This window comes from Semicossyphus pulcher, unplaced genomic scaffold, assembly GCF_022749685.1.
Source record: "Semicossyphus pulcher isolate SPU_LCO1_2020_fin unplaced genomic scaffold, fSemPul1.0.p SCAF_6, whole genome shotgun sequence".
Classification (NCBI taxonomy): Eukaryota; Metazoa; Chordata; class Actinopteri; order Labriformes; family Labridae; genus Semicossyphus; species Semicossyphus pulcher.
In genome coordinates this window covers 25,394,344-25,412,414 of record NW_027211737.1, presented here as the reverse complement: position 1 = coordinate 25,412,414, position 18,071 = coordinate 25,394,344, and the positions used below count along the sequence as shown (strand labels likewise).

The 18,071-nt window shown below is 43.6% G+C and overlaps 1 protein-coding gene across 4 annotated transcripts in view; it reads right to left on the bottom strand.

The window, feature by feature from the left end:
• The window catches only part of ncor2 (nuclear receptor corepressor 2), a 103,770-nt gene that overhangs the window by 35,065 nt on the left and 50,634 nt on the right, over positions 1-18,071 (bottom strand). For all 4 annotated transcript variants that reach the window (XM_069683856.1, XM_069683859.1, XM_069683858.1 and 1 more), the window contains exons 7-15: positions 15,941-15,997; positions 15,197-15,249; positions 11,633-11,699; positions 9,736-9,908; positions 9,425-9,518; positions 7,204-7,382; positions 6,456-6,510; positions 6,265-6,363; positions 2,473-2,606 (exon numbers count right to left, since the gene is read on the bottom strand). In XM_069683856.1, coding sequence (XP_069539957.1) covers positions 2,473-2,606; positions 6,265-6,363; positions 6,456-6,510; positions 7,204-7,382; positions 9,425-9,518; positions 9,736-9,908; positions 11,633-11,699; positions 15,197-15,249; positions 15,941-15,997 — 911 coding nt within the window. The remainder of the gene's footprint in view (positions 1-2,472; positions 2,607-6,264; positions 6,364-6,455; positions 6,511-7,203; positions 7,383-9,424; positions 9,519-9,735; positions 9,909-11,632; positions 11,700-15,196; positions 15,250-15,940; positions 15,998-18,071) is intronic.

Genomic DNA, 18,071 nt, shown 5'->3' with positions numbered 1-18,071 from the left:
AGAATTGAATTCAGGGAAATTTTCATGTGACGACATAGAATAACTGCAGTGCTGGCAGAAAGTGCACTGTTGGTCAAAGCTAATCAAATTGCGGCCTGGCTGGGGTCCTCTGTATCGACAATCCTCAATGAAAGGATCATAATGAGGAAGAAAAACTGATATCCTAACATCTCTTTTTTTCCCATCCTGATCGTGTCCCTCAGGCTGTTTGGCCTCTACAGCTCATTGGCTTCAGCACAGCAAAGCTGGAAACAGACATTTCTGTCTGCGTGAGAACAGGCAACAAGAGGATGCTGCAGACTGAAACAAAAACTTGGGAGGACTGAATGCGAACGTGTACACGGACACTGCTGCTTTTTCTTCCCTTTTTTCTCCAACATAATTTATTGAGTGTCAGCACAGTGGCATGTCAGGAGACAGCCACAGAGTTTGAACCCTCTGCACCTCCATTCATCTTCCCGCAGCTCCATTAATCTTGCTGAGGGGAGCCGGTGGCACCCTAAATATAGGCGAGCCAGCTGTGCCAGGGACAGGCAGGCAGCAGGGTGTGCAGGGAGTCACAGAGTCCCCCGGCCTCAGCGCAGAGCAGGGAGGCAGCCGGCAATGCTTCATCATCATCTTCTAGTCCGACACAACTGCTAATAAATGTGACCAGCTATAACTTTGAACCGTGTACGGCGTCAGCTGACATCATCATAAAGAGCACGAATACAGCCAGTGACCTGCTGTATTCATCTTTGAGTTTTCAGCCTCAGAAAGCAGAAATACTCCATCTGTTGTTTGTATCCTTTGCTGGCACTGTGCCCGAAAACACCTCCTCCTCCACCAATGCACCCACCCGCACACCCTCCCACACACACACACATTCCTCCTTACACACTGACATCTCAAATTGACAGCAAGGTTAATCATACAGCTTTTATCCCAACCAAAGAACCCCAGACTAACAACATAAGCGCAGAATTTAAAAAATGACACTTGGCGTGCTGTCGGGAAGGGGAGAAGCATAAACAGGAAAACAGCTGTTTTAATAGGGGAAAGAGAGGGATGCTTGAATTTGCTGTAGGTGGAAAGTCTGCCTGGAGGTGAGGGAGTGAGAGCTCAAGGGTTAGAGAATGATTGGATTTCCAGATCCGCTCCCCCTCGCCAAAATCACTCCTACTCTTTCGCTGAAGCCTGAGCTGGAACAATTCTAAAATTGTGAATTGAAGAGACGGGGAAAGAGAAAAGATTGTTGCAGCTGTAGGAATTCAGGCTCATACAGATTGCGGGAAAGGTTTTCACACAGCTGCGTCTTTTCCTCTCAGTCACAGCGTGCTTTTCTGATGAATCAGGGAGTATTCTCTGTGAATAGACCGCGTGATCGGATTTTAGTACGCGAAGTGTTCTGGCTTCTGTTTGTAGTTAGTTTAAAGTCTGAGTAGTGTTGACCAATCGTGTATCAGCAGGCTTCGGTGTGGAGAGCAAAATCAGGCGGAACACAATCTGCCATGACATCCCACCTCCCATTAATGGTCATGTTAATCTCTATAAAACAAACATCTGCAGCAAGTTCAGCTAACAATCTGTTCTAGATCTTAAATTCAACTTGAGATAAATTCCCTTGAAACTGTCATAAAAACCGTTCAGCATTAAGATTTCCATACTTCCTCAAATGCATCACCAATGATCGATCCGACCTCCGTTCAACAAACGAGCATTTTAAAAGTAGTTTTCTTCTCCTCTTGAGGACAGGCCTTTTGAATAATCTGCATCATGATGTTATTTCATTAAAGTAAATCGCAAGAAAAACGGTTTATTTTTCAGGTTCATACTGCAGGAGTAAGCCAGAGTGCAGCCTCTGTGTAACTTACTATTTACCGTGAAACTGATACTCACCAGAAACGGATGAACGGGCGCTCTTCAGGGGGATTTAATGAACCAACAAATGGCGGCGTTTATTTTGCAGACATACCTGAAGGGGCGAATTTGCTTCGCTTTTGATCTGAACACTCAGTCGCTTCTCAAGTTGCTAACTGGACTGTAAATGATGCAGCTCATGGAGAAGGAAGTCTTGGCTGGAAGTCGATAATCGTTAAACGCTGGCTAAACCGGAGATGCCCGAGGAATGCACCGTTGCTCCCAGAGGCTATATCATCATCAGACTATAGCCGATGGGTTCCGAGATCAATCAGTGAGTAATGTCATCTTTGCAAAGCACAGTGTGTGGACTCTTCATGCAATTTTCTGTGCAATAACCCAACCACACTCCTTCTGAATAAGTGAGACTTATTAATAAGTAAGACTTTATAATTACAGTTATTTTGATCTTATTGTTTGTACTTCTGTTTATCACTTCATTACTCTTTTACTCTGACTCTTGAGCTGCTGCAACGTGAATTTCCCGCAGGAGGACATAGTAAAGTTGATCTCACAAAGTCAAAAGGTGTTAAAAATGAGATGTAAGGTGTTCAGTATTAAAAAGAGACTCACTTCATTCCATCCTCCTTGTCTTCGGCTTCATTTTTCTCCTCATCCCTCTCTCCCTCCTTCTCTTTCTCCTCCTTCTCCTTCTCCTCCTGGCTGCTCCGGTGCACTTGTTGCTGCTGTTGCTGCTGCTGGCCGTGCTGTGACACAAACAACAAGGCACACCGTTACAAAGACAATCCAAGGTAACTCGATATGCACACTCACCAGCCAACACCCTGACCTCTCCTGTAACCTGTACACCTTAGACAGATATGCTTGTGCTCAAGGTGTGCACACATACATGAAAAATAGATGCAATTATCACCTACAGGATGAAGCACAGTATCTTAGTTTTATTACTACAGAAAGCACAGTCATACCATGGATGCAGGAAAGGCAGGTAATGTAAAATCCGGAATATAAATCGCACTGGAATATAAATCGAAGTCTGTTTTTGGGGTATCCCAGAGGGAAAAAAGTTTTCTATAGCTATTTATTAAAAAAAACTTATTTAAAAGTAATTTCAACACTATTTCAATTTATTTTAATTTAAAACACATTAAAAACACAAGTTACAGTCTACCAACTGTCTTCACCATGTCGAGTTTGCAATACTGCTAGCTACCGGTGCTGTAGCTCGCGGTGGCTGGCAGCCTACGATAACGTTGATTGTTATGAGGGTGGCGGCTGCAATGGCGATCATGACGGTGCATGTCCGTGACGAAGCATTAGCAACAATCGAGTTAGTTTTCCTCGCTTAAAGCAGCGACGATAACAGCACTGCGGCATATTGTAAACAAGAGACGTCGTAACAGCTTGGACAGGGAAACATTTTTATATGGAGGTGTGACGTCACCATTTAACAACCAGATAGAGCCACCGCCTGGGTGAAATACCGTAACACAGTAACAGACCTCTCTCTGCATTACATACTGGTATATTGGTCACACCAGTGTAAAGGACACAGCCCACTTTTCAGATGAAAAAAATGTATTAAAAGTGCGTATTATACACCGAATTAGGTAATCGTTTTTCTGCTTAAAAAGGTCTTATCTCGAAGACTTCACTTCAACACCCAGTCCATGATAATATGATATACTACAAATGTAAAGGCTTTCATCAATGGGCTGTAGGCTCAGTTACCATTGTGTTACCTCATTCGGCGATAGATAGTGATTTCACAGACATTTATTTACATGAAATTCTTTGAGATTATATCTTTAAATAATCCGACAGTATGAGAGCAAATCTATGACAATGAGTGAGGTGTGTAAAGACTGCATCAGAATATGTCAGGTAATAGTGACAGCGACACTTCAGCAGATTCCTCAAACCTTTGTCTACAACAACAAGCCACAAACTCTCTCTTTTAACCACCGACATTTTCTACTTGTTTGCAAACAGCGAGTGAGGAGGCACTTCCTGTGGTGATCTGGTATCCAAGATAATACTGAGACAAAAATGCACTTTTGGAAGACGCATGCAGGAGGCTGATGGCTTGATGGCTTTTTGATGAGATAACAACAGCGTCACGGCGTTTGCAAAAACACAGAAACATAAAACAACTTTTGTAAGACTTGGTTTCACTTTTAAAAGTGTAGAGTAGATACAACCAAAGACATAAACAAAACAGGATGCGAAAGTTCCGAAATATGCTCTTTAAGCACCCAGAACCACTTCCTTACCAATTTCCTGCCTGTCTGGGCTTTTGGGGTTAGAGTTCATATTAGCACAGACATACAGTCCGTCTGCAGAGTATAAAGCACTGCTTCAGCCTTTTGGTCAGAGATGATCTTTCTGATAACAAATTGTACTCGTAGATGTATTTTCAGTTGTCTGCCTTGGGGCTACTGCTTATTTAAAGAACCTTTAGTTGATCTCTTTACTAGATTTCTGCTATAAAAAGAGAAATTACATGTGGCTTCTGGCAAGGAAACATAAAAAAAAACTCCCAAATCTGAGAGGGAGGAGGTAGGAGAGAGGAGCTAGAGAATGAAAAGGAAAGAAGCCATGAGGAGGAGGAACAAGATAGCAGAGAGTTGAGCAAACTCAACTCAATAGGCCTTACGTTCTGCTCAGACACAGCATCAGCCTAATAATGTATCCACCTGAGCTATAGAGATCTGTGAGCACTGCCGCTAAACAAGCCCGCAGCTGATCTGGGGTCAGCCGTGCAGAAAACAGAGCAGCTCTTCCACGACAGCAGGTTCAGTAAGGCTGTAAGAAACACACCCTCCCCTTCTCTCCACCACCCTAACATAATCTCTATTAGCATTTAGCCGCTCTGACATATAGCGCTGCACTCACTGTTCCTCCTCTGTAGCCCCCCTCCCTCTGTCACCGTGAGCTATTAGTGCTAGCTGATACTCAGGTAATGAGCGGAGGTTTCTCCAGGAGAGATGAGGAGACACCATCCTCGTTCCCACAGGAAAAGGTCACCAGTAAATTAATGTGCAATTCCTCAAACGCCTGCGACCATGATGTTTCACAGCTAGCGTCTGATCTGAGGCTAAGTAATAACTGGGAGCTCGTTAACAACAGAAGCGGTTTGAAAAAAAAGTTTGGAAACAGACAGTTGACGCACTGGATCGGCACAACTGTGTGACCTTTGTCTGTTTTTTCTCCTCTTTTGTGGAATTTCTGCGGCTTACGCTACGTCACTGTTCTGCCATGACATCACTACAGCTCCAGCGCTGATGGTGAGATCAAGGCTGTTCTCACACAGAGCACGTTATAAGCAATACAATGCTCCATTTTCTGTACTTACTCAAGTGTTTCAATCCTTTTGCATGCTGTTTTTACGCCAGATAACGCTTATCTGTGTTGTGTGCCTTGCAGAGCGCCCTGAGCAGCAAAAGTTACAACTCCTCGTGGAAAACATGCAAGTGATCCTGCTGCTGTCCAGCTGGATACGATCACAGCCAAGTCTTTCTTAAGTAACAACAACAATAGTGCACAAGTAAAGTAGGGGAAAGTTGAAATGGTTGTACCTGCCAAACTTGTCTGACAAGTTAGAATGGCATAAGGCCTGGAGTGTGATGACTGACATGGAAATCAAGTGTTTCTTTAACCAACAAATGGTAGAAGCTGCAGTCTGTCACCTTCTCGGTTGCATAGCAAAACAAAGGGAAAGTCCAATAATTCTGCCTGCGTGTCTTATTTAAAAATGATCAATTTGTTACCATCAGATTTTCAGGCCTGTAAAGCTCGTTGTGTGATTAAAGGAGCAATTGGCCCCTCAGTCAAAGCTGGTGTTCTCTGTAATCGATAGAAGCAATAATATTTGAAATTGGCGCCATAGCTGTGGAGAAAGTTGTACAACAAACAGCTTGTGGTTTGGCCCATTCTACATTCCTACAACACCCAGTGTGCATTGCGCCCCTCCCTCTGAGAGGAACGGCCCAACGAGAGACGCTGGAGTGAAATGCTACCGTTTTCCCTGCAGGCAATGGTTAAGAGCGGTAAGGAATCTGAAATACGACAAGAATATACCGGTGGATCGTCTAAAAAGTCTTCATGTCTGCAGTCTACAATTCAAACCTGACGATTTTGAACGAGACATCGGAGGTGGGCGTCCTAGATTGAGGAAGTAAAACGTAAAACATGTCGTCTGGAGGAGGTTTTCCAGGGCCCATTGGAGAAGCGGATAGCGTCCTCCAAAGGCACAGAGCGACATTGAATTTCCTTTTCTACCATAATGGCATTAGCTCCCCATAATAGCATGATAGGACTGAGGTTGAAAATCGGCGCACTGGCCCTTTAAACTATGTTGTAAAGCAGAGCATCATTTGGAAAGACCTTAAAAGGTGAGATTACCTGGCTTCGTCCTCTGCGTCTGTAGTTCCTCCGCACTATGTTTTTGTAGTTTTCATTCTTTTTGGTCAGGTAGTAAAAGAGCACACACTCGGCCACGGTCTGAAAAAGAAAAAGAGATGTCATTTTTTAAACAATCATATCCTGAGTAATTTGGATCAGAAAACAAAACAAGAGAGGAAATGAATCAATACCTTTCTCTCCAGGAACGAGGCAATCAGACCAAAGTTTTTAGGGTGCTGGATGAACCTGCAGGAGCAACAACAAAGAAACTCTTACAACCTGATCCTAGAATATTTCTAATATATTGCAGAAGGACTCCAAAAGAAGAAAATCTCAGACACAAAGAGAATGACTAAGAAGCTGACGTCCGTGCTGACACAGAATAATAAATGATACTCAACAGGCTCTAATGATCTAATATCTTCTGGACGTTTTAGATCAGTGTTATTAGAAGAAGAAACTGACGCTCCTACTTGTGCATGTGGGTAGACTTTAAAGTCTCTGATTTTCACTGTGTGGGTTTGATCTGATTTGGCAGCTTGTAACGCCTCCACTCGATTCTCACGAATGGAGAAGATTCACTTCCTTAACAACTACTTACAAACCCATTACCGGTCATACACACTTCATAGGAAGTAAAAAGCATGCTTCACTCTGTGTCTTTAAAAAGGGAGATCTAAAGCACTACGTCTTTAAAATGAGAAAGAAGCTGGAGGCTAAAATCGGATTTGAGAAAACTAGAAATGTACAAAGTTGAATGTGAAATGCCTGTAGTCTGTTCCTACACTTTATTCTGGTGCAAAATGCCTAATTCATACTGTCAAAGGCAATTTTTATGGGACTAGTTGAGCAAAACAACCCATCCCACTGGCTAGAAAATAGGGCTAAAATGATTCTATTCAAAGATGAAACCATGTCTGACTTCAGTGTCTTGCTTACTTCTCTCTGAAAGTGTCCTTCTCCTGCTCGCTCCACATGTTCATAACCTGCCGATCCTTGTACACCTTCATGGGGTCGTCCATCAGACCGTTCATGTTGATGAACTTGATGCGCTGCTGCTCGGCGTCAAACAGCATCGGCGGGATGACCGCCAGCTGTCGCATTTGCTTCTCTGTGTTCTGAGGTACACAAACACCACACACAAGACACACACAGAAACCAGCATGCTGGAGTGAGAGGGCTGGTCTCGAGGGGGAAACTATCTAACAACACGGTGCTTATATTAGCAAAACACAACATGAAACTGAATACATTCCGTTTGTAAGTTTGAAAGACATCAAAAGTCAGAAGAGGAAGTTTAGGGCGTCTCATTGTCTCAGCAGGCTAAGGCAGATGTATTTCCTGCCACTCTTCGATACACACAAAAAGAAAAAATCTTAAAACAGACATGATGTCTGAGGTTAGATGAAAGTAGGGGAGCAAAGGGAAGGCAATGACGGCAGTAAGGTGGAAAGCACATCTTCAGATGAGACAAGAAAACCCAATTAGACACACTGCTCAGTTTAATGGGGCCTGGCTGGCATGAAGGGAACAGGTCAGTGTGTGAATATGACAGAGGTGGCTACTATGAGCATTCACACTGTAGGAGTCTGACACCTCAAGTCCAACAAATCTCCTGAGCATGCTGACCTTTAACATGTTTGAAAATCAAGACTTTTATACGAGTTAAGTTGGTGTGCTCACCTTTCTTTAGCAACTTTCAACAAATTTAATGAATTACAGAGCAGCTCCAGTCATGTTTTAAGACATATAAAATGCTCTGCTTTTTTGCATAATGGGAAAGGTTATAATCGGCATTCAGACGGGGTCAAACGACTCTGCAGTAGACCTGGGTAATTATCGCCTCGGCTCTGATCAGCATTGATGGGAACACAAACCCTGTGTCGACGCGCTAATCTCCGCCCCCTTTTCCGGTGCAATGCTGCGCTCCATTGGTAACTTCTGATATGCATAGCGTCACCCCGTCCATTAACGGGATTGGCTACTTAGGTTTGTGACTGAAAACGTGTTGTTCAGCCTGTTCTTGGGACACTGCAGTTTAAAAGCAGACAGGCCCAGCCATGGAGATGACTGATGTTGTCCCTGATATGTCTTGTAGCACATGAAGAACTTTAATGTTTGGATTAAAACTATCTTATCTTTGTGAGCTGAATCAGTCCGGCATATTGAGTTTCAAATCGGACATAATGTGTGAACTATGAGCTTTTGTATATTTGAAGTGTAACTACGGCAACCCTGTCAGTCCAAACAGCATGAGTGTTGCTGGTATGTTTCAAGTCGAGCCAATTTTTTTTGCATAATTTTCCTCAGAGGGTTTGAACAATGGATAAAACGTGCTTCTTAGACAAGACGGACACATTTGATTCTGACATGTTTCCAAAAGCAGCCCATTGTGCAGGCTGCTGCACGGCTGTGATTTTGTACCTACGTTGCCGTTTACCTTCATCCTCTCCCAGTTAAGAGTCATCACAGAACTATGATACAAGTACACAGACAGTAATTACTGCTTCCCAAGAGCTGACACTATGGGTTGACTGCTTATGTTACAAATAGCAGAAGGAGAAATGAGGAGACACTGTAAAAAAGAGACAGGCAGTAAAAGCCGCCAGAAACGATCAAAGTTTTGGGAGCATTTCAATTGAAAGCAGCTGTGCTGCTCAGCTCGCCGCTAGGTTGTGGTGGCCTTAAAGGGCTAGTATTTAGCTTTGGCTAGCCCTGCTAGCTTAACCGCCACAAATATTCCAGTGGCATACCATACCATCTGTATAACAGCTGGATTATGTGCCAATACTGGTTGACGCATGTCTCTGAAACAAAGCTGTATTGCAGAGATTCATAAAAGACTTTCCTGCTTGTTCCTACTTCATTACTACGTGCAGGTGAAATTAAAGAACATTCACAAATGTAATTATATTCAGGTTTATGTTTTAGCACAAGGAAAAGAAAAATTTATCTTTTTACAGAGACCTGGTCCACATATTTAATCTTGCTCTTGTAATGCCATATAAATACATGGAGAGAGTTCTCGTCCAACTCTTCTGGGAGAGTCTGGTAGCAGTTCCAACCTTTGCCTGTTTGCCACTCAACATTAAAGAAATGTCTGGCCACAACAGCAGTTTGCACTTCAGGACTGTGACAGTGTGAACACAGAAGAGCTTACCTCGTGCTCTGATATTCCATCAATGATCTCGGAGACCTCATGTTCACTGCGAGCTGCAGACGAGGCAAGCCCACCTCCTCGCTGCCCAACACGGCTACAAAAAGGAGAAACACAGAAGGCCCGTCACTCACAGCTTCCCACATGTTACTGTAACTAAACCACCTACACTGCACTATGAAGCCAATCCACAGCCAGCCTTAACAATAACTGCAGTAAGTAGGCAACAAATCAAAAGTTATTACGTCTGTTCCAGGAATTAAAAGCTCTGTTCAACAATCACAGATTGGAAGGGAGAAAATAAATGATCTCACCTCTGCATGCGCTCCTGCAGCTCTCTTTGCTTGCGGATCTCTGGGAACTGTTTCTCGTAGTACTCTCGCACCTTGCTCTCCTTGGCTCGGCGCCGCGGGTTGTTTTCGATGCGCTCCACCTTCTTCTCCCAAGCTTCCATCAGCTGGTCATAGCGCTGGCAAAATTTCTGTTCCTGAAGCAGCAGAGAAAATAAAAGAGCTCAATGTGCTGCAGAGCAAAATACACACGCTCACTTTATGCCGCTCCTTTGATCTTAAGAAACAAAACTAATGGAGCATTAAATGTGAAGCGTACAATTACACAACATTTAGCAGAATGTGCTGAATGATTAGACAAGACTGACATTTAAGGATTACTTCTAATTATTATACCGTCATGTTTTCCTGTTTGTGCTGCTTTGGAAATTACTGTTCTGATGTGGTTATACCAATAAAGCTTCTTTGAATTTGACTTTTAAGTGATAATTTCGTCTCCGTCCGAGCAGCGCTCGCACATCATTCCAAATTTGTCGGCGCCAAGTTTGATACACAGATTGAATGAGTAATCGATACAATAAAGACCTAACCACCGTAACATCTTCACTGTTTACTAACCCTGTCTCGGGTGTGTTTGTGACGTCAGACGGTGACGCAGCAGGAGTATACTCCACTGGCAATGGGAACAGAGACAGCATTTATTAGCGGGTCTTCCCAGGTCTGAAAAACCGGTATCAAAAGCGCTAATTTTGGTGGGAAAGGGGTATTAGGCGACACCTATGGTTATAAACGGTAATTGCGGGAGCACACTTCCCAGATATGCAGACAGTGTTGCATGTGTGACGTCCACAGTTGGCTCTGGTTGTACCTCTTGATTTTCCTCGCTGACGGTCACTTTCCTTTGCCTTAACAGACATTTATTTTCATGATACCTTTAAAGACCGCACTATCACTGAAAAGATTTCCTTTCCAGGACAGCGATCTTCTTTAGCTGTCTGTTGAGTCCTATTATGTGCCTCTCTACATGCTCAGGGGGGGCAAAGTGCTGTGCTGGTATTCTACTGGGAGTCTGGCCTTGAGCCACGACCCTGGCAGACGACAGCCCACTGTTTTCCCAGCTTCCTCGCAGGCAGGCTGTAAAGCGAACCATTAAACCTGGAGGAGACACGACTCTCAGTGGGCTCGTAAACCACAAGGTGATGTCTCCCCGCACTCTGCCCACGAGGAGCTACCTCCCCCACTTAGACTGAACACGAGGAGGACTGGACACTCGCCCACGTCTCACAGGCTCCGATACAGGTGCTGCATTTATAATTCTCTTTTTCACCTCACATAAACTTTTAATTGAAAAGAAATGCAGAGCTGTGAGACAGTCGCTGCTGGCAGTGTCTCATAGTTTAGAAGCAGTAAAAAAAAAATATTTTCCCACCATGTTTCTGTCTTGTGGGGAGACGAACATTCATAGTAAAACTGTGGACTTGATTTGTAATAATGATTTTCTGTCAGGCCGGTTGATTTTAAGATGTCTGCCTGGCACTGGCATCAGAGCTCACCCCAATTGATCCCTGCTTCATTTATAGTCATGCTCTTTGGCTCCGTCTCGCTCAATCACTGCCAGCACAGACTAACCCCGCTCATTAGGAAAGCTTGGCTGACAGTGAATGTAACACAAGTATTAAATAAATGTAGGGTTTCTTTCAGATGATGGTGTGTGGGAGTTTTTTTTATACTTTGTTTTTTACACGCCGTCACGTCCCCGGGGCACAGGAAGAGTTCTGACAGCAGATCATGAACCGGAGCTCTGTTCTGCTTTGGTCTGTCTAACATGGCCACTAACTTCAAGGAGCAGCTGGCCCAGTTTCACACCAGTCATCTATCATGGGCCGATTCCCAGCAGAGAGTCGAAAACATTCGTACTTACCCACTGCTTACGAGCATGATTTCTCCTCTTGAAGTACAAGATGAGCTTCTTCCTCATCGCCTGGTTTCTGAGAGGGTGAAGAAAGAAAGAAAAAGAGGGGCAGAGGGAGATAAACAAAGGATATGACACTTTAGATTGTACTTTTGTCACATAATAAATGTACAATATTCTCCTGATCCTTGGTTACACATTTCCCATCTTCTGCACTTTCTCTGCCTCACATCTTGGACTGATAAACAAACTAAAGCCGCACTCACACAAACACAAACAATGCCTGTCCTTGTGTGCCACCGCTCAATAAACTCAAACTAGCTTCTGGGTGGAAAGGCCAGCGAGGTGAGCCAAAGTTATAAAACTTGTCTGGGCTGGGAACAGGCAGCCGCAGCGCTTCAAATAAAGGTCAGGGCCAGTAATCTCCTTAGGCAGCCACTCAGTTTGTCTCTTTCTTCGCTGCAAGACAGAATTTTATTCCTGACACTTAATCTGTCAGTTGTAAGGTCACGTTCCCCCGCTGATTAATGTAATCTTATTCTACATTAGTCACTTCAGCTGAGCCGCGGGGCCCGCCGGGTCGCAGGCAAGGACGCAAGACGAGGAAGTGGGCTAGTGGTGGTGAATGGGTTTGGAGAAAATTAGAAGATAGCGAGATAACATTATGGGCTAAGAGGGATAAACACACGCGATGACCTAGTCTTCATTTCCCAAACATGTTATCTGCAATAACAAACCCAAGTTCAATCTAAGCAGCCTTAACCCCAACCTACATCAACACTCCCACACAAACAAACAGACACATGTTGAGCCAAGCCGTTGCATCAGAAAAGACAAACGCTGCCAAATCCTGCTAGATACGCTCGATATCTGCACTTATTGTGGCACATAATGGGTGAGAACTCACTACGACAGGACTGGTAGATTCGAGACAGAGATGGCATTGTGCTCTGGACACCAGATGGCAAAAAGGGAAAGATTAGTAGGCCTGAACTCCTGCGAAAGGTTTCCTTTGTCCTGCGCTAAGCCTGTGCCTTTTCTGGGGTATCAGAGAACACTGTAATTTAGCATAATACCTCAAAACATGAGGGCTGAGAGATTCATTACATGTACACTTTTGATTTCTCTAGTGGTTTTTAAAGCAAGCTTTTTTTAGACTTCAGTGTTTGATTTTGTTCTTCATCATCGTCTGAGCGGTCGAGGCTTCGTACATGCAGAGTTAAAGCTGAGAGGTCCACAGAGATATTGGTACTCATCTATCCCTGCAGGGATGAGTGCCAAGGTTATCAAACCGGTTAGCTAAACAAAGAAGTCAATTGTGCTGGGTCAAAGCGACACAGTGGTATTTAATAACACACGCGCGGAGGGAGAGAGGAGAGTTCTCAGTTAATTCCTTTGAGGCAATAATACTGATGAAACGGTGCAGAGATCAAAAGGAGTGAAGACAGAGCAGTGTGTGGCTGAGGGGTCAGACACGTCTTGTGGTATGCCACTGTGCCCAAACCGCCGTGCCAACGGTGGAGACGAGCTATTATAACCCTCGCTCAGCCCTTTGATGTGCCTCGCTGAATTATGGTACTTAAAAGATTACAGATGCACATAAGCCTTACTGATAGACATGGTATACTCTCTGCTCCCCTTACTGCAGATCTCCACTCACATATGAAAATGACATCATTTATTAATCATTCACCTAAAACAACCTTAACGCTGATAAAGACGTGAATATTTCAGGTCATATTATAAGAGGCAAACATTGTAATCAAAAGCTAACCGAGGCCAATATTTTTACTTTAGGTTTGAGCACAGATCACCTGAAGCCGTCACAAGACATGACGAGAATCCCCGTGCCTTTGCATCTGTCTCTGTATATATAGCTACTTCAGATTTGGAGGGTTGATGCTTTTAGACGAAACTCCAGTTTCTTACACTGAACATTCACAAACATCTTACATTCCAAGAATATAAACATTAACAACAACCAACAACCTTGTTAGCTCAGTGATGCTGGAAACTCTCAGAAAGCAGCTGGTTATCACATTCTGAAGCAAACAAAACAACCTCTGTGATATTAAAGTACTCCAACCCAGAGTTGACGCTAGATCTTTTTATTTTTTCTTGATGGCCAATTTGGCCACTAATACTCAAGAATTCCGGCAATATAGAGAAATGTCGGACATGTGCTTTAAATAGCCACATATGCCTAATTAATTAATTAATCTCCATCTCTCGATGTTTTAAAAGTGGAGGCAAAGGCTGTATAAGTTATCTTGACAACACGTCTTTCAATTAACACAAAAGTCAATTTAATTCGCAAGTACTTATTTTTTAATTATTTATTTATTTGACATATTTTCCCACCGCACATTTTGGCCGTTGATATCTATATCTGCTGGACAACTACACGTGATACCGGCAAAAAGCCCGTACATACCGGCTAACGTAACCCTTGCTCTAGCCACAAAATTATATTTTAAAGTTCCTCGTCATAAAACACTTTGAATCATTTGGAAGTTTCAACCAAAAAGTCCCTTTTTTCACCCGATTGAAGGGGAGAAATCATCACACTTACATAATGCTAGAGTTAAACTGACAGATATGGACAGATATGACATATTGCATTGTGTGGGCCCATAGACTGATAACTGATTGCATTGCCTGTATGACTACAGTGTTATATTCAAACTGAACTGAGAGCTGTGTCACAGACAGTGCAGTCCTTCCTCTGCTCGGAATTTTACCTTCTGTATCCGCTCCTGTTGTAACCTTTTATTACAGTAAGTCCCTTTACTTGGTTTGCATAATGACAATTTCACATCCCTTATGAAATTACACTCTCTGCTGTCTGCAAAGTGGGAGGGGGGGTGGGGGTTCAGGTCTTCGTTTGAGAGACTCACCACCTGTCTCCACCCTGAGGTAGTACACAACAACTACAGAAACTAGCAGCAGCTACTGTCAACAAGGATCAGATTGAAGAATCTGTCAGGACTCGTATCAGGAAACAACAGGAACTCCTTTGCCTGCATAAAAAACATTAGTATCATTTCATGAAACTTCACACTGGCTGGGATTTCTTAACTTTACATAAACATATATCCCATGTAAATCCAATCACAACAGGTCTCTGCAGAACAGGCTCCCCCAACTCTTCCGGTCTATTAGCCTTTGATAGATGTAAACACATCAAACAATCAGAACTGTTTGGTGAATGAGAGCTTGTTATATTCTGCTATTTGATTGTCAAGAGCATCAAGACTGCATTACATGCATTAATTAAAAAGTGATGATAAATAAAGTATATGACTAATATCCATCTTAGACATCTGTGGTGACACAAGGGCTGAACATTTAATCAAAACTGTATCGAAATTACAATATTCAAACTGCAGAGGACGCAATATTTGTTAAGAATAAAATGTGTGTTAAAATACCAGATGTTGTGCTGCAGAGATGTTCTGGCCTACACATCATACACAGATGTAAGTATGAGATATCTTTGTTTGGTACAGTTCCCCACAAAAATCACACCATCATAATGTTTTAAGTGTGAAGCACGTGTAGTGACAGACTCACATTTTGATGTTCTCATGGTACTGCTTGGTGTCAGAAGGCTGATTGTACAGAGGCTGGAAGAACAAAACAGATCAAACAGACATATTTAATTGTGCAGATTGTGGAAGGTTGGCTCAAACATTGCGTCTGCAGTGCAACTACCCTGAACTAATTTTGCAGAAATATTAAACAGATAACACGAGGGACTCAAACAAGGATTTGCAGAAGCTTAATAACCTGATGGATTTAAGTCCACAGAAGTCTCAAAAAGATGCAGGAGGAGCTGTTTAGTGTAGCGCCTTGCATGCATTAAATATTGCGTTCAGCAAAACCAAGTGTTCAAATTCACTGAGTGAGTGTGTTTTTGCATGTGTGTGTGAGAGAGTAAGACGGATAAACTGATAGATAGGTGCACAGGTAAAGTGAGTTCAAGCAGATTTACGACCAAAACAATGAAGCATAAGAGTATTACTGGAAAAGTGAATGTGATCTGCAGAGTTTCTGTTCTCAGCAGGTTAGGGTAAAAACAATGAATTAACTCTGTGCCCTGATGTGATTGTATACATGTTCAATATTGCTTAATGGAGCTTTGAATAAAGCAATCAAATAAAGCACAGAAAAGAACTGTCTCAAAAATGTTTCCCATCTCTCTTAAGCATCCTTTTCCCTTTAAACCGGACTTTCAATAAAATGTTCCCACTTTTAAAAATAAAACTAAAAACATGAGCAGGAAAAAGAAACATCTGATAGAAAGTCTCCACTCACCAGCTCTACCCGGGGTCCCAGTCCCTCCAGTATCCTGTGAGCCTCTTCTGCCTTTTTCTGAGGGAACACAAACAGAGGTAGTACATTAGCCGGCCGCCTGCACCTCTGCCATCACCACGGCAACACAGCGAGCACGCTCGCTTGATCACCGAGGCTACACCGCCGCTCGTTGGATGGATGAGCGGCTGGATGTGTGGATGGATGGAGAGATGGATGCACTGACTATTATTAGAGCTTTTAACTCAAGCTGGGCCACAGCTCCTTGCCTCGGCTCCCTCTCTCCTCTGGCAGGGTAAAAAAAAAATAAAAAATTACTCACCTCCCCTGAGCGGAGGGAGGTAGAGAGAAAGAGCAGGCAGCAGGAGAGCAAGTGGGAGTGGAAGAGAAAGTGAGTGGGAGAGGAAGAGCAAAAAAAAAACAGGGAAAGGAGGAGGGGGCTAAAGGGCTTTGGTGCTTATCTCATAAGAGACAACTGATGAAAGAGAGAAGATCTCACCTCCAGCGTACTACCTACAACAATCAGCCATAAACTAAGAATCCTGGCAGGGAGCAGGAGGAAAACAGGAGAGGTGTTTGGGCAGGAAGCTGGGCAGCTAAAAGCCTCCCATCTGTGTGTGTGGATGACCCGTCTGCAGCCCCACTCCTCTATAAACTTATATTTAGCCCCGGCAGACAAATGGTTGTGTGAGCAGTGTCCCAGACTGCCCCTCTCCATGTTCGCTCCACTCTTTTCCTCATTCCACTCTGTTCACTCTCTCCGCTTCATCGATCAAACAGACCCTCCTTAGTGACACACCACATGCTCCGTCGCTTTCCATCTCACTTCATTTCCTTCTGTGGCCGCACAGTGAGACTGTCAGGGCTGACACGTTCGCAGACAGGATGGAGGGACAGTGAAGTCTTTCAGAGCCGATAACAGAGCGAGAACCAGCCGGAGCGTATGTGCACATCAACCTTTATTCCTCACCAGCCGCCGTGTCATGCTGCTTCCTTGTCCCTTTCACTCTGTCTTCACCGCATAGGGAGCGCAGGAGGTGTTTGGGATCTATTCCTAAGTTTACACAAGACTCACGCTAACAGACTTGGATGTAAGACCCCAGAGCAGCTCACGCACACAGCTTAAGTTGAGTCAACGCAGGCTTCCAACTGGGTCACCTGTGAGTGAAGCCAAATCACTACATGACCACAGCTTTCCCCTAAGGCGTAATGCAAGAGGAATCACTGATGATTCATGCTATACATAATGCAAATATACTAGATAAAATCATTCTTCCTCCTCGTTTTGCATTGATCCTGGTTTCCCCCACCGTGCTGCTTCCTCACCAGTCAGTAGGTGTAACAGGCTGCAGAGTGTTGCCTCACAGAGCTCACTCTCTCACTACAGGAGCAGTTAATGAACAGCACTTATTACAGCCAGCCTTTCATCCTCAGGGAGAAGAGAGGCTCAAGGACCTCTCTCTTCATTTTCGTCTTCATTTTCAGACTGCTTTACACTGTCCTCAAAACTCTTTGAATGTAGCGTCGCATTAAATACTAGAAATGACAAATTTAGCGACAACGAGAGGAGGATTGAAGCGATCCAAAGGAAGCTGTAGGGAGTATTAGCTCTTTTCTACAAGTGTGGATAATTGCACAGAGAGAGCTGCTGATCCATCTCCACCACGCACGCACACACACAACCTCATCACAAGACCCGAGCAGAGAGGCTGGCTTCATTAATTCAATTATGCCCCCCCATGGTAACACACAGGACTGCTACACTCGCAGGAGAGATTTTCTGATACCATTTTTCCTTCCTGATAAAGATTTTAATTCCTGAACTATAATCCACTGATACAGACTAATCTGATCTCAATGCTGTAAAAAATACATTTTACTATCTATAAGCTGCAGGTCTCACTCACTCGCTTGTGCAACCCCTTGAAACTAAAGTCATGCATACTGTAAACATTGTCATTTTATTGGTGGGATTTTCCACTGTAAAATATACTGATAAATTGCTGACATGCTTCCTCTGACTAATGTTACACTCTCTGCTAGCATCACACTGTTGTTGTTGTTGTTGTTGTTAATGCTGCCGTCACATGATAAATGACCTGAAATCTTCTTCACTGCTCTGAAACAGTAGTTG